Consider the following 25,000-nt stretch of genomic DNA (forward strand, 5'->3'; position numbering starts at 1 on the left):
TCTAGAGGTGCGGCCTCTCAGCCCCGTTTTGTAGAAGGCGTGGTTAGGATCATTACGATGGATTTCAGCCGCTGGATTTATCAACAGCCGCTCGGTCTTACGATGGGATTGGTGTGGTACGCATGTTCTGTAAATCTCACTTGAGCCTCTGCGTACGACGAGTTCTCCGCTCATATCTACGATGCTTTCTACGACGGCTTGATAAATGAGGGCCATTGTGTGCAGAGTGGAAAAGTGCAAACTGGGAACATGGACTATTTAACATGCATTCATAATGTCTAAGAACAAAGACAATTTGAACAGTTTATCATGTCAGATAAGTGAGGTAGGAATGTTGTATTCTGCTGTTAGCAGCAGCCGCCTTAGCAGAACTCTGAGCTGCAGATGCAGCCTCCACCCTGATGGCTCCCACCTCACATTTCCCCACATCATGCAGACCTGGTTGCATTCTGCAGTGGCGTCTGATGAGTCAGCGCATCTGAAACTATCTGAAACTTGGTGAACAGTCGGTGTGAGTCAGAGTCCCGGCAGAGGACAGAATATGAATATTAGAATCCTGATGTAATACTTGTGGAAGACTTTATCTGTGATATTCAGCTGGCAGACGCTCGGCTGTATTAATGGGATTATTGTGTCCGGCTAAGTGATGGCCTCTAATATTCATATCAACTTATTCAAATCGTCTTACCTTTGATAAGTATCCAGATCAGTGACTGAGCGGACAGAACACATCCATCACCGGAGCAATTAAAAGCTTCTCCGAGCAGAGAAACCCCGTCTGAAGGTCGACCGGCTGGAACGGGAAGCAGCTGAAATAAGAGACAGAATGTGAGACAAAAGGAGGAGTGAGACGCTGAGACGCTGCATTCAGAGAGCAGAGAGAGAGGACAGAGTGTCCAACAACCTGAACCCGTGAGGACAGAGTGTCCAACAACCTGCTGCTGAACCCGTGAGGACAGAGTGTCCAACAACCTGCTGCTGAACCCGTGAGGACAGAGTGTCCAACAACCTGCTGCTGAACCTGTGAGGACAGAGTGTCCAACAACCTGCTGCTGAACCCGTGAGGACAGAGTGTCCAACAACCTGCTGCTGAACCCGTGAGGACAGAGTGTCCAACAAGCTGCTGCTGAACCTGTGAGGACAGAGTGTCCAACAAGCTGCTGCTGAACCTGTGAGGACAGAGTGTCCAACAACCTGCTGCTGAACCCGTGAGGACAGAGTGTCCAACCTGAACCCGTGAGGACAGAGTGTCCAACAACCTGCTGCTGAACCCGTGAGGACAGAGTGTCCAACAACCTGCTGCTGACAATTTGCACAAACATCATCATAGTATAATATAATGTAAATTGTCCACATACCCTATAGTTCTTATTGGTTCAGTCTGCTCAGTTAAATTTATTTTTACCTTTATTGTTAAATGTACAAATCTGTTTTTATTTTATTTATTTTATTTATTCATTTATTTTTTTTTTTTTTACTGATGTTCATTACTATTATTATTATTTACCCTACTGTTCATACTGTAGATTTGTAGCTGATGTTTATTCTCTATTTCTATTCTAATTCTATTCTGTTTATTCTATTTGCTTGTTAAATGTACGCTGCTGCTGCAACACAATAATTTCCCAAATTGGGATGAATAAAGTACTTATCTATCTATCTATGAAGCCTGAGTTCCTTGAACGCTTCAGGTCAGGCCTGTCCCCTCTGCCCACCGTCCCACTGCCCGGCGCCTCTTTCACATGTTGGACAACATTTCAGCGGAAGCTGAAGGGGACCCACTTCCCCCGTTTCCTCTCCTGAGAGTCGGCTTCCAGCGGGTGGGAGAAACAAAGTGTAAAGGGAGATAATCTGCCCAATGTTTTCAGCATCTTTAAAACGGGGAGGAAGGGGAAAGATGCATCCTTGATTTAAAACTGTTCCTGGAACATGTTTCACAACAATCAAATCAATGAATAAAAGATTGTGTTGGAGTCTTAAACCCTGGAAACATGGTTCAGAACACATCAAACCTCTCAGACTGTGTGGGAGAGCAGAGCCATGTGACTTGTCCTAATTACACAGTGTGCCTGGTTGTCGTCCGGTTTATGCACATTGTTTGAGGTTAGGATGAGCTTTGTCTAGATAATGGCGAAGACGAGGCGCCGAAAAGAGATTGGGTTTGGGCCACGTACGCATTGAATGAGTCAGGAGGAGTATAAAAGATTGTCACAAACTGAAGTCAAAGGGAATTTCCGGCATTCTGAAATGCACGTCTCTGTGACGGTCTGTTCAATAAATTCCCCATGAGAGGCTGAACACGGCGCGTCCGACTCGTTTTTCTCTACAACAACTGGAAGAAGGGAGGTTTGATAGAAACGTCAAATAGAGTGAGAGGAAGTAAAACCAGCAGCATCCAGGACGTGTCTGCAGAGGAGCCGCTTCCATCGAACCCAGCAGCATCCTTTGAGGCCTTTTGCACTGATCACATGTAATCTGACAACTGTGTTTGTTGGATGGACTTAAGCAAAGTCTTTACTTTTCTCCACTAATCCTATCTTTTATCTCTTCTGTACTTCCCCGTGGATTCTCCGAGTTGCTATTTTTTCCACCATTCGTCTTAATTTGTTCCCTGAAAGGAAGATTAGAGCGTTTTCATACCTCTGTGTTTCCACACTAACACACTGAGCTGAGTATGAATCATCAGCCTCTCAGTTTCTGGTTTTATATCTGCTGCTGCACTGTGTGATTAACCCATAATAACCCATACTGATACACATCACATTAATGTTGTAATTCATTTGGAAAAGTATTGATAAACCTGAGGATATTCAGATATTCTTATTTCCTGCGTCTGAGACATTGTTTTATGTCTCAGCTTTGTTGGACTCAGCTTTGTTGGACTCAGTTTTGTTGGACTCAGCTTTGTTGGACTCAGCTTTGTTGGACTCAGTTTTGTTGGACTCAGTTTTGTTGGACTCAGTTTTGTATGTTCTCAGCTTTGTTGGGTTGTATGTTCTCAGCTTTGTTGGGTTGTATGTTCTCAGCTTTGTTGGGTTGTATGTTCTCAGCTTTGTTGGGTTGTGTGTTCTCAGCTTTGTTGGGTTGTATGTTCTCAGGTTTGTTAGGTTGTATGTTCTGGGCGGTTCTGATGAGGCCCTTTTCTCTTCCAGCGTGCCCCTCGGGCTCCTACAAGATGTCCTCCAGGCAGCAGGAGTGCTTCCCCTGCCCGGCCAACAGCGTTGCAGAGGAGGAAGGATCTGTGGTGTGTGTGTGTGAGGAAGACCACTTCAGGACCCCCCTGGACAACCCCTCCGCTCCGTGCACACGTAAGGAGATTTCATCCTTTCATTGAGATGCTTTTACTGTTTGCTTCGTTAAGATCAAGATCCCACTGTGGGTCACCTGTCCTCCAACTTCTGTCACCCTCCTCCTCTTCATCACATCCCCTCTCAGTCTGACCTCCACCCTCCTCGGCATAGACATGTAGAGGCGTAGAGATGTAGAGGCGTAGAGATGTAGAGGCGTATAGATGTAGAGGTGTAGAGATGTAGAGGCGTAGAGATGTAGAGGCGTAGACATGTAGAGGCGTAGAGATGTAGAGGCGTAGAGATGTAGAGGCGTAGACATGTAGAGGCGTAGACATGTAGAGGCGTAGAGATGTAGAGGCGTAGAGAAGTAGAGATGTAGAGGCATAGACATGTAGAGGCGTAGAGATGTAGAGGCGTAGACATGTAGAGGTGTAGAGATGTAGAGGCGTAGACATGTAGAGGTGTAGAGATGTAGAGGCGTAGAGAAGTAGAGATGTAGAGAAGTAGAGATGTAGAGGCGTAGAGAAGTAGAGATGTAGAGGCATAGACATGTAGAGGCGTAGAGATGTAGAGGCGTAGAGATGTAGAGGCGTAGACATGTAGAGGTGTAGAGATGTAGAGGCGTAGACATGTAGAGGTGTAGAGATGTAGAGGCGTAGAGAAGTAGAGATGTAGAGAAGTAGAGATGTAGAGGCGTAGACATGTAGAGACATAGAGATGTAGAGGCGTAGACATGTAGAGACGTAGAGATGTAGAGGCGTAAACATGTAGAGGTGTAGAGAAGTAGAGATGTAGAGAAGTAGAGATGTAGAGGCGTAGACATCTAGAGAAGTAGAGATGTAGAGAAGTAGAGATGTAGAGGCGTAGACATGTAGAGACGTAGAGATGTAGAGGCGTAGACATGTAGAGGTGTAGAGATGTAGAGGCATAGAGATGTAGAGGCGTAGACATGTAGAGGCGTAGAGATGTAGAGGCGTAGAGAAGTAGAGGCGTAGACATGTAGAGGCGTAGAGATGTAGAGGCGTAGAGATGTAGAGGCGTAGACATGTAGAGGCGTAGAGATGTAGAGGCGTAGAGATGTAGAGGCGTAGACATGTAGAGGCATAGAGATGTAGAGGCGTAGACATGTAGAGGCGTAGAGATGTAGAGGCGTAGAGAAGTAGAGGCGTAGACATGTAGAGGCGTAGAGATGTAGAGAGGTAGAGATGTAGAGGCGTAGAGATGTAGAGGCGTAGAGATGTAGAGGCGTAGACATGTAGAGAGTAGACATGTAGAGGCGTAGAGAAGTAGAGGTGTAGACATGTAGAGGCGTAGAGATGTAGAGAGTAGAGCTGTAGAGGCGTAGACATGTAGAGACGTAGAGATGTAGAGGCGTAGACATGTAGAGAGGTAGAGATGTAGAGGCGTAGAGATGTAGAGGCGTAGAGATGTAGAGGCGTAGACATGTAGAGAGGTAGAGATGTAGAGGCGTAGAGATGTAGAGGCGTAGAGATGTAGAGGCGTAGAGATGTAGAGGCGTAGAGAAGTAGAGACGTAGAGAAGTAGAGCTGTAGAGAAGTAGACATGTAGAGAGGTAGAGATGTAGAGAGGTAGAGATGTAGAGGCGTAGACATGTAGAGGCGTAGAGATGTAGAGGCGTAGACATGTAAAGGTGTAGAGATGTAGAGAAGTAGAGATGTAGAGGCGTAGAGATGTAGAGGCGTAGAGATGTAGAGGCGTAGAGAAGTAGAGGCGTAGACATGTAGAGGCGTAGACATGTAGAGGTGTAGAGATGTAGAGAAGTAGAGATGTAGAGGCGTAGACATGTAGAGAAGTAGAGATGTAAAGGCGTAGACATGTAGAGGCGTAGAGATGTAGAGGTGTAGAGATGTAAAGGCGTAGACATGTAGAGGCGTAGAGATGTAGAGAGGTAGAGATGTAGAGGCGTAGAGATGTAGAGGCGTAGACATGTAGAGAGGTAGAGATGTAGAGGCGTAGAGATGTAGAGGCGTAGAGATGTAGAGGCGTAGACATGTAGAGAGGTAGAGATGTAGAGGCGTAGAGATGTAGAGGCGTAGACATGTAGAGGCGTAGAGATGGGGTCCTCACCTCAGCAGGAACATTCTTGTCATGATTTTGGGTTTTCTGTAGCTTTATAAAATGTTAGGAAGAGTCCTGGTATCACAGCTTAAAGTGCAGAGCAGCATGTGTGTTTTTATCTGAAACAAAAAGAAAAATCAAACCCCCTTTTAATGAAGACCCCCCACAGACTCTCCTCTTTCTCACCTCTAACCTCTAAATGCCCCCCTCACCCTTCATCTGCCCAGCTTGCTCTCTTTTCCTCTTCTTGCATCATTTCTCCACAGAAGCTTTTTCCACCTTTTCACTGGACCCCTGTCGGACCCCCGTCCTCTCCTCTCCCATCCTGCCTCCAACACTCATCCCCCGCCTGTCTCCCACCGCCTCCTCACATCGTCCCTCCTCTTCATCCTTTCATCGCTCTATATGTCCTCGCACCAAACTGAAATCTCATCATTTTGTCCTCCAGCGACAAACTTTATAATCTCATCCCTGCTGCTCACAGAACATCTCTCAATCCCTCACCTTCCAGCCCTCTTTTCCTCACCCCTTCTCACCCCTTCTCCCCCATGAACGCCCTTCCTCTTTACCTCTTTGCCCCCGGAGATGAACCTGTGCAGAGGAGGTGATCTCTGCATGCAGCGCACTGATAGAAGCAGTAATTAGATGGATGAATAATAGGCTCCATATCTCAGGATTACTGCACAGGACCCCCGGCCCTGTGTGTATGCGTGCATGTGTGCGTGCATGTGTGCGTGCATGTATGCGTGCATGTGTGCGTGCATGTGTGCGTGCATGTGTGCGTGCGTGCATGTGTGCGTGCACGTGCACTCTGGTGGACGCATGCTGCAGAAAGCCTGCGGTCGCAGCAGCTCCTCTGCCGGCTGCCATGCAGAGCTTTAATTACAGTATTGATTGCAGAGCGCTCTGATCCCTGTGTGATAACATTTAGAGCAGCCTAACAACCGCATTAATTACACTATTGATTCAGTAATTAGGATCATCCGCGGCCCGGGCTGATCCACTGCGCTGCACAGACGCAGGAGCAGAGAGTCTGATGAATTAGAGGAATAAAAGAGAGCTTTTTCCACATGACTGCAGCGTATTATCTCTGCAATAAAAGAGAGATTTAATTCAGAAGCTGCTGCTGATTCTCTGAAGTCACACACTTCTGCGGCAGAAAGAACAACAGCTGACACAGCTGATTCCTGTTGTAAAGAAAGGAGCCGTGACATCCCGCTGTGAAGTGTTTACTTCTGACTGAGCGGAGGAAAAGTGAAGCTCTGATTGTGTCCGGTTTGGAAGCACCGCTAACTGTGGAGGACTGAAAGTAGAGTTTACGTCACAACAAATGTCTTCTGAAGGCACTTTAAAGATCCGGGGTACAGTGGAACCTAAGCCCAGTAATACAGAGTCACAGCAGTCCAACCCTGCAGGAACAGAAGCATGGAGCAGCTTTTCTGCATCACTCTGAGACAGGATGGTCCTGATTTTAACAATATTACCAAGGTGGAAGAAGGCAGTCCTACAAACCTGTTTTATATGTGAGTCAGAGGACAGATCCTGGTCAGGAATAACTCTGAGGTTTATATATTTTATCTTATATCTCTCCTATTTATTCTCTTAACTTAGTTGATTCTTTTTTCATTCTTTACTTTAAAAAAACTGTTGTTTTTGCATGAATTCCACTTTTCGTTTCTGTGAATATTTTGGCTTCGTTATGCAAATCAGATGGAGAATCTTTTTCCCTTTTCAGCTGGAACACGTGAAGTAAAAGGATGAAATAAAGAAAACACTTAAACATGTTTGCAGTGACACACCTGCATGTAGACTCCAGGTATTCATGAATAACTTCAGTGTTTTACAGACCCTGAGCAGGTTCTTCTTCTGTGGTGTTTCACAGGCAGGATCCCTGAGCAGGTTCTTCTTCTGTGGTGTTTCACAGGCAGGATCCCTGAGCAGGTTCTTCTTCTATGGTATTTCACAGGCAGGATCCCTGAACAGGTTCTTCTTCTGTGGTGTTTCACAGGCAGGATCCCTGAGCAGGTTCTTCTTCTGTGGTATTTCACAGGCAGGATCCCTGAGCAGGTTCTTCTTCTGTGGTGTTTCACAGGCAGGATCCCTGAGCAGGTTCTTCTTCTATGGTATTTCACAGGCAGGATCCCTGAGCAGGTTCTTCTTCTGTGGTGTTTCACAGGCAGGATCCCTGAGCAGGTTCTTCTTCTGTGGTGTTTCACAGGCAGGATCCCTGAGCAGGTTCTTCTTCTGTGGTATTTCACAGGCAGGATCCCTGAGCAGGTTCTTCTTCTGTGGTATTTCACAGGCAGGATCCCTGAGCAGGTTCTTCTTCTGTGGTATTTCACAGGCAGGATCCCTGAGCAGGTTCTTCTTCTGTGGTGTTTCACAGGCAGGATCCCTGAGCAGGTCGGGCAGCGCACAGAAGCTGCGGTTCTGACGGGTCAGAGTGGAGAAAATGTCCCGCTCTGCACCACAGCTCCAGCTCAGGAAAAAGTCTGACAGAGCGTTATTAATTCAGCCGTTCATTTGTTAATCAGAGCGTTCATAACGAGCTCAGACTCAGAGGGAGGTGAGCAGGAACAGCTGTTTTTAGCTGCTCACTTTGTCCCAGTTTGAGTTGATGTTCAGAGAGCTGTCAGCTGACCCGCCGGACCTCCCAGAACCGCCGATTCACACGTTAAACACAGAGAACACGAGCATCAGGACCCCCGACAGGAAGTGGAGACGAGCCTCAGAGGGACAGGAACAGGACTTTCTGTTCAGCGTTGGACGTGCAGAGGACTTTCTGTTCAGCGTTGGACGTGCAGAGGACTTTCTGTTCAGCGTATTGGACCTGCAGAGGACTTTCTGTTCAGCGTATTGGACCTGCAGAGGACTTTCTGTTCAGCGTGTTGGACCTGCAGAGGACTTTCTGTTCAGCGTTGGACGTGCAGAGGACTTTCTGTTCAGCGTGTTGGACCTGCAGAGGACTTTCTGTTCAGCGTGTTGGACCTGCAGAGGACTTTCTGTTCGTGTTGGACCTGCAGAGGACTTTCTGTTCAGTGTGTTGGACCTGCAGAGGACTTTCTGTTCGTGTTGGACCTGCAGAGGACTTTCTGTTCAGCGTTGGACCTGCAGAGGACTTTCTGTTCAGCGTTGGACGTGCAGAGGACTTTCTGTTCAGCGTTGGACCTGCAGAGGACTTTCTGTTCAGCGTGTTGGACCTGCAGAGGACTTTCTGTTCAGCGTGTTGGACCTGCAGAGGACTTTCTGTTCGTGTTGGACCTGCAGAGGACTTTCTGTTGAGCGTTGGACCTGCAGAGGACTTTCTGTTCGTGTTGGACCTGCAGAGGACTTTCTGTTCAGTGTGTTGGACCTGCAGAGGACTTTCTGTTCGTGTTTGACCTGCAGAGGACTTTCTGTTCAGCGTTGGACGTGCAGAGGACTTTCTGTTCAGCGTTGGACCTGCAGAGGACTTTCTGTTCAGTGTGTTGGACCTGCAGAGGACTTTCTGTTCGTGTTTGACCTGCAGAGGACTTTCTGTTCAGTGTGTTGGACCTGCAGAGGACTTTCTGTTCGTGTTGGACCTGCAGAGGACTTTCTGTTCAGCGTTGGACCTGCAGAGGACTTTCTGTTCGTGTTGGACCTGCAGAGGACTTTCTGTTCAGTGTGTTGGACCTGCAGAGGACTTTCTGTTCGTGTTTGACCTGCAGAGGACTTTCTGTTCAGTGTGTTGGACCTGCAGAGGACTTTCTGTTCGTGTTGGACCTGCAGAGGACTTTCTGTTCAGTGTGTTGGACCTGCAGAGGACTTTCTGTTCAGCGTTGGACCTGCAGAGGACTTTCTGTTCAGCGTTGGACCTGCAGAGGACTTTCTGTTCAGCGTTGGACCTGCAGAGGACTTTCTGTTCAGTGTGTTGGACCTGCAGAGGACTTTCTGTTCAGCGTGTTGGACCTGCAGAGGACTTTCTGTTCAGCGTTGGACCTGCAGAGGACTTTCTGTTCAGCGTGTTGGACCTGCAGAGGACTTTCTGTTCAGCGTTGGACCTGCAGAGGACTTTCTGTTCAGCGTTGGACCTGCAGAGGACTTTCTGTTCAGCGTGTTGGACCTGCAGAGGACTTTCTGTTCAGTGTGTTGGACCTGCAGAGGACTTTCTGTTCAGCGTTGGACGTGCAGAGGACTTTCTGTTCAGCGTTGGACGTGCAGAGGACTTTCTGTTCAGCGTTGGACGTGCAGAGGACTTTCTGTTCAGCGTTGGACCTGCAGAGGACTTTCTGTTCAGCGTTGGACCTGCAGAGGACTTTCTGTTCAGCGTGTTGGACCTGCAGAGGACTTTCTGTTCAGCGTTGGACCTGCAGAGGACTTTCTGTTCAGCGTTGGACCTGCAGAGGACTTTCTGTTCAGTGTGTTGGACCTGCAGAGGACTTTCTGTTCAGCGTTGGACGTGCAGAGGACTTTCTGTTCAGCGTTGGACGTGCAGAGGACTTTCTGTTCAGCGTTGGACCTGCAGAGGACTTTCTGTTCAGCGTTGGACCTGCAGAGGACTTTCTGTTCAGCGTGTTGGACCTGCAGAGGACTTTCTGTTCAGCGTGTTGGACCTGCAGAGGACTTTCTGTTCAGCGTTGGACGTGCAGAGGACTTTCTGTTCAGCGTTGGACGTGCAGAGGACTTTCTGTTCAGCGTTGGACCTGCAGAGGACTTTCTGTTCAGCGTTGGACCTGCAGAGGACTTTCTGTTCAGCGTGTTGGACCTGCAGAGGACTTTCTGTTCAGCGTGTTGGACCTGCAGAGGACTTTCTGTTCAGTGTGTTGGACCTGCAGAGGACTTTCTGTTCAGCGTGTTGGACCTGCAGAGGACTTTCTGTTCAGCGTGTTGGACCTGCAGAGGACTTTCTGTTCAGCGTTGGACGTGCAGAGGACTTTCTGTTCAGCGTGTTGGACCTGCAGAGGACTTTCTGTTCAGCGTTGGACCTGCAGAGGACTTTCTGTTCAGCGTTGGACCTGCAGAGGACTTTCTGTTCAGCGGTGGACCTGCAGAGGACTTTCTGTTCAGCGGTGGACCTGCAGAGGACTTTCTGTTCAGCGTTGGACCTGCAGAGGACTTTCTGTTCAGCGTGTTGGACCTGCAGAGGACTTTCTGTTCAGCGTGTTGGACCTGCAGAGGACTTTCTGTTCAGTGTGTTGGACCTGCAGAGGACTTTCTGTTCAGTGTGTTGGACCTGCAGAGGACTTTCTGTTCAGCGTTGGACCTGCAGAGGACTTTCTGTTCAGCGTTGGACGTGCAGAGGACTTTCTGTTCAGCGTTGGACCTGCAGAGGACTTTCTGTTCAGCGTTGGACGTGCAGAGGACTTTCTGTTCAGCGTTGGACCTGCAGAGGACTTTCTGTTCAGTGTGTTGGACCTGCAGAGGACTTTCTGTTCAGCGTGTTGGACCTGCAGAGGACTTTCTGTTCAGTGCATTGGACCTGCAGAGGACTTTCTGTTCAGCGTTGGACCTGCAGAGGACTTTCTGTTCAGCGTTGGACCTGCAGAGGACTTTCTGTTCAGCGTGTTGGACCTGCAGAGGACTTTCTGTTCGTGTTGGACCTGCAGAGGACTTTCTGTTCAGTGCGTTGGACCTGCAGAGGACTTTCTGTTCAGCGTGTTGGACCTGCAGAGGACTTTCTGTTCAGCGTTGGACCTGCAGAGGACTTTCTGTTCAGCGTGTTGGACCTGCAGAGGACTTTCTGTTCAGCGTTGGACCTGCAGAGGACTTTCTGTTCAGCGTGTTGGACCTGCAGAGGACTTTCTGTTCAGCGTTGGACCTGCAGAGGACTTTCTGTTCAGCGTGTTGGACCTGCAGAGGACTTTCTGTTCAGCGTGTTGGACCTGCAGAGGACTTTCTGTTCAGCGTTGGACCTGCAGAGGACTTTCTGTTCAGCGTGTTGGACCTGCAGAGGACTTTCTGTTCAGCGTTGGACCTGCAGAGGACTTTCTGTTCAGCGTTGGACGTGCAGAGGACTTTCTGTTCAGCGTGTTGGACCTGCAGAGGACTTTCTGTTCAGCGTTGGACCTGCAGAGGACTTTCTGTTCAGTGTGTTGGACCTGCAGAGGACTTTCTGTTCAGCGTGTTGGACCTGCAGAGGACTTTCTGTTCAGCGTTGGACGTGCAGAGGACTTTCTGTTCAGTGTGTTGGACCTGCAGAGGACTTTCTGTTCAGTGTGTTGGACCTGCAGAGGACTTTCTGTTCAGCGTTGGACCTGCAGAGGACTTTCTGTTCAGCGTTGGACGTGCAGAGGACTTTCTGTTCAGCGTTGGACCTGCAGAGGACTTTCTGTTCAGCGTTGGACGTGCAGAGGACTTTCTGTTCAGCGTTGGACCTGCAGAGGACTTTCTGTTCAGTGTGTTGGACCTGCAGAGGACTTTCTGTTCAGCGTGTTGGACCTGCAGAGGACTTTCTGTTCAGTGCGTTGGACCTGCAGAGGACTTTCTGTTCAGCGTGTTGGACCTGCAGAGGACTTTCTGTTCAGTGTGTTGGACCTGCAGAGGACTTTCTGTTCAGCGTTGGACCTGCAGAGGACTTTCTGTTCAGCGTGTTGGACCTGCAGAGGACTTTCTGTTCGTGTTGGACCTGCAGAGGACTTTCTGTTCAGTGCGTTGGACCTGCAGAGGACTTTCTGTTCAGCGTTGGACCTGCAGAGGACTTTCTGTTCAGCGTGTTGGACCTGCAGAGGACTTTCTGTTCAGCGTTGGACCTGCAGAGGACTTTCTGTTCAGCGTTGGACCTGCAGAGGACTTTCTGTTCAGCGTTGGACGTGCAGAGGACTTTCTGTTCAGCGGTGGACCTGCAGAGGACTTTCTGTTCAGCGTTGGACCTGCAGAGGACTTTCTGTTCAGCGGTGGACCTGCAGAGGACTTTCTGTTCAGCGTTGGACCTGCAGAGGACTTTCTGTTCAGCGTGTTGGACCTGCAGAGGACTTTCTGTTCAGCGTTGGACCTGCAGAGGACTTTCTGTTCAGCGTTGGACCTGCAGAGGACTTTCTGTTCAGCGTTGGACCTGCAGAGGACACGCTGTCATGGACAGGAAGACAGGTGTGAAAGAGAGCAGAGGTGGGACATTTCCTTCAGAGTCCCTGACACAGGAAGAAGAGATGTAATAGTGGACAGAGACGTGCTGTAGGCCCGGCTGGGTGTGTGTTTCTTATGTAACTTAGCCGGCGGGACTCAGCTGTGCTGTGCAGCAGAGCAGCACACCTTCACACACACACACACACACACACACACACACACACACAGCACACGCACACACACACACACACACACACAGCACATGCACACACACACACACACACACACACACACACACACAGCACACGCACACACACACACACACACACACACACAGCACACGCACACACACACACACACACACACACGCACACACACACACACACGCACACACACACACACACACACACACACACAGCACACGCACACACACACACACACACACACAGCACACGCACACACAGCACATGCACACACACACACACACACACACACACACACACAGCACACGCACACACAGCACACACACACACACACCACACACACACACACACACACACACCACACACACACACACACACACACACACACAGCACATGCACACACAGCACACACACACACACACCACACACACCACACACACACACACACACACACACACAGCACATGCACACACACACACACACAGCACACGCACACACATACACACACACACACACACACACACAGCACAGCACACGCACACACACACACACACACACACACACACACACAGCACACGCACACACAGCACATGCACACACACACACACACACAGCACACGCGCACACAGCACATGCACACACACACACACACACACACACACACAGAGCACATGGAAGATTCATAGCTCTAATGGACCTGAGCTTCCCGTGCTTCCCGTGCACGGTCCTGAGCTTCCTGTGCACGGTCCTGAGCTTCCTGTGCACGGTCCTGAGCTTCTTGTGCACGGTCCTGAGCTTCCCGTGCTTTCCGTGCACGGTCCTGAGCTTCCTGTGCACGGTCCTGAGCTTCCCGTGCACGGTCCTGAGCTTCCTGTGCACAGTCCTGAGCTTCCCGTGCACGGTCCTGAGCTTCCCGTGCACGGTCCTGAGCTTCCCGTGCTTTCCGTGCACGGTCCTGAGCTTCCTGTGCACGGTCCTGAGCTTCCCGTGCTTTCCGTGCACGGTCCTGAGCTTCCTGTGCACAGTCCTGAGCTTCCCGTGCACGGTCCTGAGCTTCCTGTGCTTCCTGTGCACGGTCCTGAGCTTCCCGTGCTTCCTGTGCACGGTCCTGAGCTTCCCGTGCTTCCTGTGCACGGTCCTGAGCTTCCTGTGCTTCCTGTGCACGGTCCTGAGCTTCCCGTGCTTCCCATGCACGGTCCTGAGCTTCCTGTGCACGGTCCTGAGCTTGCCGTGCTTCCTGTGCACGGTCCTGAGCTTCCTGTGTACGGTCCTGTGCTTCCTGTGCACGGTCCTGAGCTTCCTGTGCACGGTCCTGAGCTTCCTGTGTACGGTCCTGTGCTTCCTCTGCACGGTCCTGATCTTCCTGTGCACGGTCCTGAGCTTCCTGTGCACGGTCCAGAGCTTCCTGTGCACGGTCCTGTGCTTCCTGTGCACGGTCCTGAGCTTCCTGTGCACGGTCCAGAGCTTCCTGTGCACGGTCCAGAGCTTCCTGTGCACGGTCCTGTGAACAGTGAAGACTGGATGTTCGTCGATAGCGGACATGTTTGTAGTTCTCTAGCACCGGAAATGCTGCTAGGTGTTTCCGGTGCGAGAGAACTACAAACATGTCCGCTATCGACGAACATCCAGTCTTCAATACAACTCAATGGGATTTACAAAATGTCAAATAAAACACGACAGAAGCAACTTTTCGCTACGAAATTTGATGTGGATTACCAGTGCACACCAGTAACCACTCCGGTGAGTTGATTATTTTGAAAACGGACGTTTATTGTTTTTACGGACCTTTTAAGACATGCATATGACTAGCCGTTCTGAAGCAGGTTGAGAAGAATCAAAATTAGGCAAATACCAGAGACAGCAGTAAACATCAAAAAAGCGGTGAGGGGGGTTCTAAAACACTGCAGACGACTCAGAAAAGAGGCTTAATGTTGAAAATACAGGAATTCCCCTTTAAGCCCTCTGAATGAGGGTTTGTAGGATTGCTGAGCGCTCCTGTTTGTCTTCGGCTGCGTGTTGAATAAAGGTTGAAGTGGAGCAGCCTCAGAACCGAGCCCTGTGGGACATCACCTGATTGTTTATTGTTTGTTTGCACTTTAATAAAACATTACAAACAAGAGTATATCACATAAAAGAAAGAAATAGAATAAATATATATATTTATTATGGATAATAAATGATAAGCTGCAATGAATCCGTGCTGGGTTTAAGATGATTATTCAGAGATTATTTTAACGGTTTCTAACAGGTCAGTCACCACTGTGAGTTATAGACGTTACATCATGGGACTTCATGAACTCTGGAGCTGATTGAACCAGAAAGATTAGAAATATAAGTCAGTGCACTGATACAGCCAAGTAATCATCATTCACCGGGGGGAATCATCTGGAACAGACACAACCTGGTGGACAATCTCCTGATGAATCAGCGGGATGTTTGAGCAGTGTGTTCCCACCACAAGCACACCAATCATTTAGGAGAATGTAGCTAAAATGATATAACATGAAGTAATGAATAGAATAATAAACATGCTATAATAAATACATAAACTCCTGATCCAGTCCTTGTACCTGAGCATCTTCAGAGGAATGTGTTTTTTCTTTGTTCAGCCACTTAACTCTGAGCTATGAACCATTCAGGCAGGAAAAAGGCTCCTAACTCAAGGGATGAACCAGTGTTGTGTCCACGTTTTAAACTGGATCTTTAGGCACTTTGTTCCCAGCAGCCTGTCACAGAGACACTTCATTTGTTCCCATTTCTTTAGCTGCATCTGTGAAAAACAGCTTCATAGTTTCAACTTTTTTCTACATTTACGTTAAAACTGCTTTCAGTTACCAAAAGAGTCAAATTAATATAAGAAATTCAGTTTAAAAAAAATCCTAATCCCAAAATAATGAATATTATCACGTCTAAAAGTAGAAAAAAAACAGACAATAATAAGAATTATATGTTATTCAACATCAAGAAAAAGTAAATAAGATTCAATTTAAAGCTTAAAAAAGAATATAAGATATAATCTAATGACTAATTATGGAACAGTTAATATAAATGAAATGATTAAAGTGTTTTATGCCACCAGAAATGAATAATCTAGAAGCTCTTTGTGGGTTTTAGACTGGAATTAAGATTTGTTCCCATTTCTTTAGCTGCATGTGTGAAAAACAGCAAAGATAACACAGTGTGACAGACAGAAAACAGGATTTCTGCAGCAACAAGGTGATTCCCAAAGAGCTGTTAGCTGAAAACTTGGCATATCTCAGCATGGTGTGCAGTGTGTCCTTAAAACATTTGAGGAAACTGGACAAGTGGAGGACAGAAGAAGAAGTGTCAGGCCTAAAGAACTATCTACAGCAGATGAACAGGATCTGAAAGTGATGTCCTTAAGAAAGAGGAAAAGATTTGATTCCACATTTTTATCAGCTGAAGAAACATTTTTTGGCTGTTTGAAAGTTTAACGTTTAGTTTCAGCTCAGCTGGTTTAATCCAACCCTCAAAGTTTTCTTCTTCTGTTTGTAAATATGTTTTATTGCTTTTTTACAATTATTATATTAAATTAAATTCTAAATACATAACTTATGCATATCACTTCAATTTACACAATTATCTCCAAAGTGTGGAAGTGCATTGCTCAGCAGAGTTCACCCCACCCCCCTCCATAGGTTTATAGGATATAAAGCACACTTGGGGAGAAAGAAAACAAAAATAGGGATAAAAGAGAATAACAAAACAGAAGCAAACACAACAACAACAAAAATAAATAAATAAATGGAAAAAAAACTATTAAAAATGGAAAAAAAAATCAATGAAACGATCAATCGTGAGTTCCAGCCTATTCATTGTCAACGGGCTCCTGCAAGGAGTCATAAAAGTCGAGAAAGGGCCTCTTTGAAAAGGATTGAGAGGATCCTTTGAGTGTGTATTTGATTTTTTTCTAGCTTTAAGAAATGCACAACATTATTGACCCAAGGAGAAAAGGATCAAACGTCTCCCAAGGAGTGTGATAAAGGCTAGAACTACTCAGGCTTTAGCTGGTAAGGCGGTCCCAGATTCCTCTGGTGTCAGACCACCGAGGGCTCAGATCGGATCAGGATCTAAGTGGGTTCCAAACATCTCACTAAAAGCTTTAAAGCTACTTCACCAAAAGGTGGAGGGGTTCAGAGGTTGTGTTCTAACCCTAACCCATGTGCAGTAGGTCTGCTGGCTGAGCTCTGCATCGGGCACATAATGGATCAGCATGCGGATAGATCTTTGCCAGCCTGGCCTTCATAAAGTGAGCTCTATAGCCCTTTTTCCATCAACGACATGATTCGCTTTAATTTGATGCGCATCAAGAAGTTAGTGCGATACATGTGATGGAAAAACGGTTAAATCGCTAGAACGCCTGTTTTGTTGCATTAAATCAATTCGCTCGAAATAGGTGGTTCAGGGCTAAGTTGTATCGCTACAGAAGTGATGGAAAAGGTTAATGCGATTCAGACTAGCCACGCATGCGCAGATGGTGTTGGTAAAGCGCGAGGATTCGAATGTTGTTGTTGAGCCGCTCAGCCGCCCCATTTCACCTATCCTGTCGGTATCAAAACAGCAGCAACAACTAGTAACAACAATGTCCGATGATAAAAGAAACAACTGGTCGAGAGCAGAGACTCTGCTTTTTTTTAAACAAATTTCGGGAGGTCGACGTTGTTTCGGCCCTGGATGGGAAGAGGCAGAGAAACGCAGATGTCTTAAAAAAAAAAAACTGTCCACCGTTTTGCACAAGAGAGGCGTTGAGAGGAATTGGGAGGCTACCGAGCATTCTAATTCTCTACAATTCGCCACTTTTGTAATGGAAAATCATCTGGTCGAGTCAGAATAATGTGCATCAGCACGTTCATGTGATGTCATTTTATTTCGCTAGAATCGTCCTGTTTGATGGAAAACCAACCGAACGCATCTTATATCGCAACAAAGTAATGCGATACAACTTTTAATTCGCTACAGAATCTGATGGAAAAAGGGCTTATGTTCCGCCTTCAGTTGGATTAAACCGAGCTCAGCAGGCAGAGATGAAGTTTGTGTCTGATTCTCTACTCCGAGATCAGAATCCCAAGCCTTCCTTAAGCTAATGCTCTGGATGAGACCAGAGATCTGGGGTACCGGTCCTCTACGGTCTGAATTCAGTTCAACAATATATTCGATATGGGATTTATGGGCTTATTCATTAAATGTCTTTTGTACGAAGCTCCTAACCTGTAAATAGTGGAAGAAGTGGTTCTTTGGTAAGTCGTAAGTTTGGGATAATTGAGAGAAAGACATAAATATGTCATCTATATATAAATTACGCATTGACTTGATCCCTTTGTCAAACCACAGATTGAATGCGGGATCAGGTCAGAGGATTGAGGGCCTCTGTAGCCCAAAATGTCCTCCAAATTGCCCAAATCCTTATTAATAGATTAACCATTGTATTTGAGCTCAAATTATTGGTAATAAGGGGCAAGGCTGCACAAATCACTGAGCCTAAGTGATGTTGGCATGATGAAAGCGCCACTTGCACCCTTTATCTGCGACTGGATTTATCTTCAAACCAGTGAATTCCTTTCTGGATGTTGCTTGCCTAATAATAAAAAATCTAATTTGGCAACGCAAGTCCTCCAGAGCGCTTCGATCCTTGGAGGTGAGTCTTGCTGATACGACTAAGTTTGTTCGCCCAGATAAAATAGGCAATAGTTTTATCAAGTGTTTTAAAGAAAGTCCAAACAGAGGTAGCAGAGAAAGAGCGAGTGACTTCCATTCGCAAATATTTAAGGCCATTTTGGACTCCTTTTGAGGGCGAAAAGATTAGAGGGAATTTCATCTGCCTTAGAGTTTAGGGGGAGAAGTTCACTCTTCTGCAAATTCAACTTATATCCAGAGATCTTTCCACATTTATTCAGAATATCTAGGATGCAGGGGCGTGATGAAGTTGGGTCGGAAACATATAAAAGCAGATCGTCTGCATAAAAAGACATTTTAAACTCTAGGCCCTCCCGCTGAATACCTTTAAAATCCTTACAGAGTCGCAGTGCATTCGCTAAGGGCTCAATGGCTAATGCAAACAAGAGAGGGGACAGAGGACACTCCTGTCCTCTGACTGAGAGGGAAGTGACCAGACTGAGCAGAGATCACAGAGTGAAGCAACCTGATCCAGTTTAAAGCCAAATTTTCGAAGAGTGAAACATAAATGTTCCCACTCAATCCGGTCAAACGAGCAAAATTACAACCTCGGGGCATGTTGGCCGGGCCGAGTGGACAACATTGATTAGCTTTCTCAAATTGGAGTGAGAACGTCGGCCCTGAATGAATCTGGTTTGATCAGGTGAAATAATATCGGGGATCACACTCTCTAGGCGCTTAGGCAACACCTTGGATAATATTTAAAGTCCACATTTAACAGAGAAATGGGACGATATGATGTAAAAAAGAGTGGATCTTTATTATTCTTCACCAGTAGAGAAATTGAGGCCTGCCTCAGTGTCATAGGAAGAATACCTAGAGAGAGGTATTTATAGAATCTTTATAGAATAAGCAGGTAAACCCGTCAGGGCCGGGCGACCAATTACTTTGCATAGATTTAACAGCTGTAACAATTTCAGAAACCGAAATGTCTACGCAGTGTTTAGTATTTTGGTCCTCTGACACACTGGAAATGTGTCATATATGTGAATCTCTGAGCCTCTGTGGGGCCTTTTTCTTGTGCCAGCTGCATGATTCGTTGCTTCATCAGGAAGTGGTGGATGCAGGCTATGAGGGGTCGGGGAGCGCCATCTTGTCTTCTCTGGAAGGCCAGCCTGTGGGCTCTAACCACGGTCAGAGGGCGGGGGGGAAGGATCGGGACCGAGGATCTCTCCCAGGCAGGATTCAATGAAAGAAGTCGGTTGGTTGGCTTCAGCTCCTTCGGGTTGTATGAATATAATACTCCTGGATCTGTTCTCGAGGTCACCCACTTTAAGTTGCAGCTGCTCGTTTTCCTTCCTAAATTTACCGCCTGCCGATGCCAGTGTAGTTAGCCTCTCGTGGAAATCCTTCATTGAAGTTTCAATGGCCTGGATTGTCTGCTCATGTTTGGCGATAGCGACGTGGTTGGCTGAAATTTGTGCAGTCAGGCTTGTAATAATCCACTCCTCCATTGTCGCCATGTGCGCGGTCATTGCTAGCTAGTAGCCCAGAAGCTAAGTCGGAAATGAGCATATATGAAATATCTAGAAATATTGTTACAAATACACAAGGTACTTCGAACAAAGAGTCCCTGCATATTATCATAAGACATGCTTTTCTTTAATAAGGTTCCCTATCCAGATCAAAGCAAAGTAAGAATATAAGAAAAAATAATGATAGTATTGTTATAATTTCTCATTTTGCCCTGGCTATGCAGCAGGTAATGTTTAACTACTTCTCTAAAGTGCACACTGTCGCAAAGAGAACCTCAAATCTCTGTTTGAACACGACTAAATATATGACTTCCTTCCAGAATACCAAAATCTCAGCCTATGAATAACACAACGGCAGCCAGCCGTCCTCCACCTCCCTCGCTGGTGTAGAAAACAAACCCAAGTCTTTGGTTTTGACGGTTCAATTCTCTGACTCTGGCTGTGGCTGCCAGTGGTGGAATATCTCAAAGCACAGTTTAAATTTGACTTGTTATTGCAGAATCTTGTCTGCTCTCATTCTCGTTTTTGGCTTTTTTTTTACCTTGTTTAATCGAATATCATGGACATAAACTTAGAAGTCACCTTTAGCGGCGGGTTCACGATGCTTTCAGTGGGAAAATAATGCAGCGGATAGCAAATAAATGTCGAATGGTGACAGAGCTCCTCCGACCTGCTGCCTACTCCATCGCTCGTCCAACCGGAAGTCTCTAACCCTTGAGATGGAAAAATTCTTATTGTTCCCTTTGGTTTTAAAAGTCTGACTTGTCTATGACCCCATTCACCCTGTGATCCTTTTGTTTGGTCATTAAGGGAGGCAAGTTTTAAATTCATCAGGAGGAGGTTTTATGATTGACATATCCTGAGATGGTCGTAAAGGGGCACATCGTCAACTGTGTTATCTCAGATCCAGCACAGAGAAAAGGGGGCCATTTGTTCTTTGAAGATAACCCCCCGTTTGGAGTATAAAAATGAACGTGTTGATTCTGTTCGATGCTCACTGTCCTGGCAGCGCCCAGACAGGAGACTTCAAACGCTGTGTGCCTTTGAATAAAATATAAAGAAAGACAAAATCTGGATTTTCTCTTATTATTATTTGAGTAGTCTCCTTACCCACTTTGATAAAAAAAAATCCACAACACCCTGAAAGTTTTCTGAAGTCATCCACGGCCCACACTGACCTGTGGTTGCTCCACTTTGTGTGAGACATGACTTTACGTAACACAATTAGATCTTTGTGTGTGTTTGGATGTAAATTCCGGGTATTTCCTGGATCAGGAGTGTGTTTCAGTGTTACGGTTTCCAACAAAAAGGTTGCGCATTTCGTATCTTTTCTCTGTTTTTGCATGAATTGATCAGATTGCTTCTCTCACAGGACCGCCCTCTCCACCCAGAGACCTGGTGTACACGCTGAAGCAGTCCACGCTGATCCTGGACTGGTCCCCGCCCTCCGACACCGGAGGCCGGATGGACCTGACCTACAGCGTCGGGTGCCGCCGCTGCGTCAGGCGGCAGTGTGAGCCGTGTGGGGCCAGCGTCGGCTTCGTGCCTCAGCAGGTCGGCCTGACGGAGAGAACGGTGACTGTGGTCAACCTCCTCCCAAACACCAACTACACCTTCACCGTGGAAGCTTTGAACGGCGTGTCAGAGCTGCTGCCCAGCAAGAGGTTCTACACGCAGGTCAACGTGTCCACGAGTCTGCCCGGTGAGTCCCAGTTCAACCTATGAAACAACAATAAAAACACAATAAAGCATGGCTGAACAAGATGGAGATCAGGTTGGACGTCTGTTTTCAGGGTGGAGACTCAGCGAGTGCTTCACCCTGAAAACATCTACTGACTTACTCACTTTCATTGACTCTATTGATCCCAGAGGGAAATAGTTTAGCAGCGTAGCTGTAAGCTAGCAGCAGATGCTAGCAAACAATGCTTTCTCATCAGCAGTGATGGACCAAGCCGTAGATGTACACAGCGTAACTCGTAGTAATGCATGTGTCCCGTTAATTACTGCATTTAAACACTTTGGATATATTAACCTCATTAAACAGTTGTACTGGGAGACCTCCATCTTTATCAGAAACATGCCGATAATGTAACGTTAGCACACCGAGAGTGAGCAGAGGACCGGTGTTGTGCTGGAAACACTCCTTATCCACACAGCTGCAGGTTGATGAGTTACAGAACGCAACCGTTCAGCTAACAAAGGGAACAATGATGTTCATCTTTCAGAGAGGAACAGCAATAACTCCTTAGAAGCTGGTGTACGTCACCTTCATTAGCTAAGCTGTTAGCGTTAGCTGCTGCTAAAGGAGAAAATAAACAATAAATAAACCAGGAGGAGTTATTTCTCAGATGCTTCCATTTCCCTGCTCTGAAGTTCAGGCTCTGAGAGTTTATCCACTGGGCTCTGATGTCCTCTGAGGCTGCTGCTGGATGGAAGATGCATGCTCCTCAGAGCAGCTGACAGCAGAACATTTCCACCAGAAGCTGGCTTCATCCGTCCAGCAGGGGGGATGGGAGTGGACGGGGCTTAGCAGAGGAGGCGGGGCTTAGCAGAGGAGGCGGAGCCAACTTAAGGAGTGACGTGCTTTAGAAATGAAAATCAGAACGGCTCGTTAGATGAGGAACTTTGTGTTTTTGGGGAGTTTTACACCTGCTGGTGACCTCAGACCAATGGTGTAGCCACAGGTGTGCCGGTACCCAAAATGATGAAATGATAAATGCGTTCAAGGCCACGCCGTCTTCCCCTTTAAACTGAGAGCTGCGCAGTGCGCACAGGTCAGCAGCAACATCGTTGTGTCCTTCACGCTGCTGCTTGTGTTTAGATGGTTAAACAGCTCTGTTGACAATGCTTAATGTGGATACGTCATACCTCTGTGAGTTATATTTCACTATGTTCATCTCGTTGGGCAACAATGTCTGTGTGTGTTGTGTTTGTTTGAGAACACAAAGTGTGCTTTTTGTATTTGATATTGATTGATTTGAGAGCACGTCATGTGTTTAGACCTGCTGTGAACTACTGTCGACTATTACTGATGAGAACGCGCACACCGTGTGGGTATGATCTGAGTTAATAATGTTGTATTCCAGAGATACATTCTTTTGAGTGTTTGTGGAGGTGTAACTCTCTTTGGCACACCCAGTGTCTTTGTTCTGGCTACGCCAGACGCTCTGATATCTGCTTCCAGGAACAGGAGGAAGGGATTTTTACCCAATATGTCACCTTTAAATGAGAGAAAGCAGCGCATTTTATTGCTGCTTTAGTACAACAATATGTCTGAACTACATTGCCTGTGTTTTACAGTGTTGATATATTTGAGAGAAATGTAATCTTTCTGTGACACATTTAAAAGAAAAGAAACTAAACTCTAAATTATTCTGGAAAATGTGTTTTCTGCATTCAATTTAATATTACGTAAAAATAACTCTGGGACGCTTAATGCTATTCAGATATCTTTTTCATGCAACAACTTAAGACATGAATGTTTCAACAGTAGATGTTTTTATTAATTCAGTTAGAAATGTGGGCTAATGTGTCACATCCCTTAAAAATAGAGCATCCTCCTCACATCCAGATTCTTTTTACAACCTTTTTTTTAATTCTCTTCCTCACTGATGTTCCTGAGCATCCAGAGGTCACATGTCTGCTTCCTAAATAAAGTTAAGAAATATCTCCAGGACCCCTGACTGATCCGGCAGAAGTCATGTTTATAGGAAAAGTTGAGCCAAACGAGTTTGAATGAACATGTTTCATCCATCCATCAGATTCGTCTCAAAGCAGGTGAAGTTCTGGATGTTTTTCCTCAGACGTACAGTTTGACCCTCTTCTGTGTTCATACTGTGACTAATCAGGGAAATTCTAATGAAAGATATTTGACTAACAAAACAATATAACTTGTTGTCTTACACTGAAAAAAAACAACTCATAAGATTTACTTATAAAACCCTCTGTAAGTATTTGCACTCAGATGATTTAAGTAATATTTAATGCTGCAATATCAAGTAAATTTTACTCACCATAAAACAGTTTAGAATATATTAAGTAACATTTACTTAATTATATCTAAGTTTTAAGTTGTATTTATTTAAACAAACTAAGTAAAGTCTACTTGTTTTTCATAGGCAGGAACATCATTTTACTTTATTTTAAGTAAACTTTTATATCTGTAGTATTTGCTGTTATGAAGTAACTTAGTAGATTTTAACGATACACTTTCAGAGTAAAGTTTATGTACATACAACTATTAAACATTTAAATTGTATGAGGAAACCTAAGTAAAACTTACTCTTCCCCCATAATTCATGTATTACGTTAATAAAATGTTTCATTTTACTTAAAAAGCTCGAGTTCTTACTGAATCTTAAAAATACAAGTTACTCTAATAGAGTTTACTTCACCTAAAAGTCACTTTTTTCAGTGTATAAATTGTATCTTAAACACACCATAAACAGATGGCGGTTGGTTGGATGTCTGCACATCATGTAGAATGACTCGTATGGATCAAACATAAAGTAAAACAGGCAGAAAGTGAGAATTCGGCCAAAGAGAAGCAGCCGCGGAAAAGAAAAGTGTGCCGATGAAGTCACTAAGTTTCCAGCCGTGAGGAGAAACTCTGTTCTCAGCGCAGTGTTTATCACAGAGACGGGAGGCTCGAAGGGGAAATAGGTTATCTGAAACAGTGCAGACTGCACTAAGATAAACGGTGCTGTCTGATTTATTTAACACTGTTGAAAAGATTCCAGCTCAGTGTGCTGCCGTCGCTGCCAACTGAGCAAAAGGTTTGAGAGTTGGAGGCGAGCCTGAACAATAACCAGCAGTTTGAAAAGCCCACACTGTAAAGAATGTCCCTGTGAAATAACAGTGAAAATACAGTGAAAATACAGTGAAATAACAGTAAAATAACAGTAAAATAACAGTAAAATAACAGTGAAATACTGGCAGCAGTATTTTACTGTTATTTTACTGTTGTTTATTTTAACAGTATAATACCGTTTTTTGGATTACTGTATATGACCGTAGATTTATGGTAGGTGTTGTAGTTATATTACAGCGCAACTACTGTTATTTATCAAACAAGTTATAATATTTAATTATATTATATTTAATATTTGATAAAATTATAATAATACTGTTTTTTGGATTACAGTACATGACGGTAGGATAACTGTGTTTTAGTCATTTTACAGCGCATCTACCGTGATTTATTTAACGGTATAATAACGTATTTTGGATTTGGACA

At 45.8% G+C, this 25,000-nt stretch overlaps 1 protein-coding gene across 3 annotated transcripts in view; it reads left to right on the plus strand.

Annotated features, from left to right (window-relative positions):
- Positions 1-25,000, plus strand: part of epha10 (EPH receptor A10) — a 226,928-nt gene that overhangs the window by 133,264 nt on the left and 68,664 nt on the right. For all 3 annotated transcript variants that reach the window (XM_075450393.1, XM_075450394.1, XM_075450395.1), the window contains exons 4-5: positions 3,153-3,308; positions 21,137-21,466. In XM_075450393.1, the coding sequence (XP_075306508.1) occupies positions 3,153-3,308; positions 21,137-21,466 (486 nt within the window). The remainder of the gene's footprint in view (positions 1-3,152; positions 3,309-21,136; positions 21,467-25,000) is intronic.

The sequence above is a fragment of the Odontesthes bonariensis genome, chromosome 18 (genome assembly GCF_027942865.1).
Source record: "Odontesthes bonariensis isolate fOdoBon6 chromosome 18, fOdoBon6.hap1, whole genome shotgun sequence".
NCBI classification, from domain to species: Eukaryota; Metazoa; Chordata; class Actinopteri; order Atheriniformes; family Atherinopsidae; genus Odontesthes; species Odontesthes bonariensis.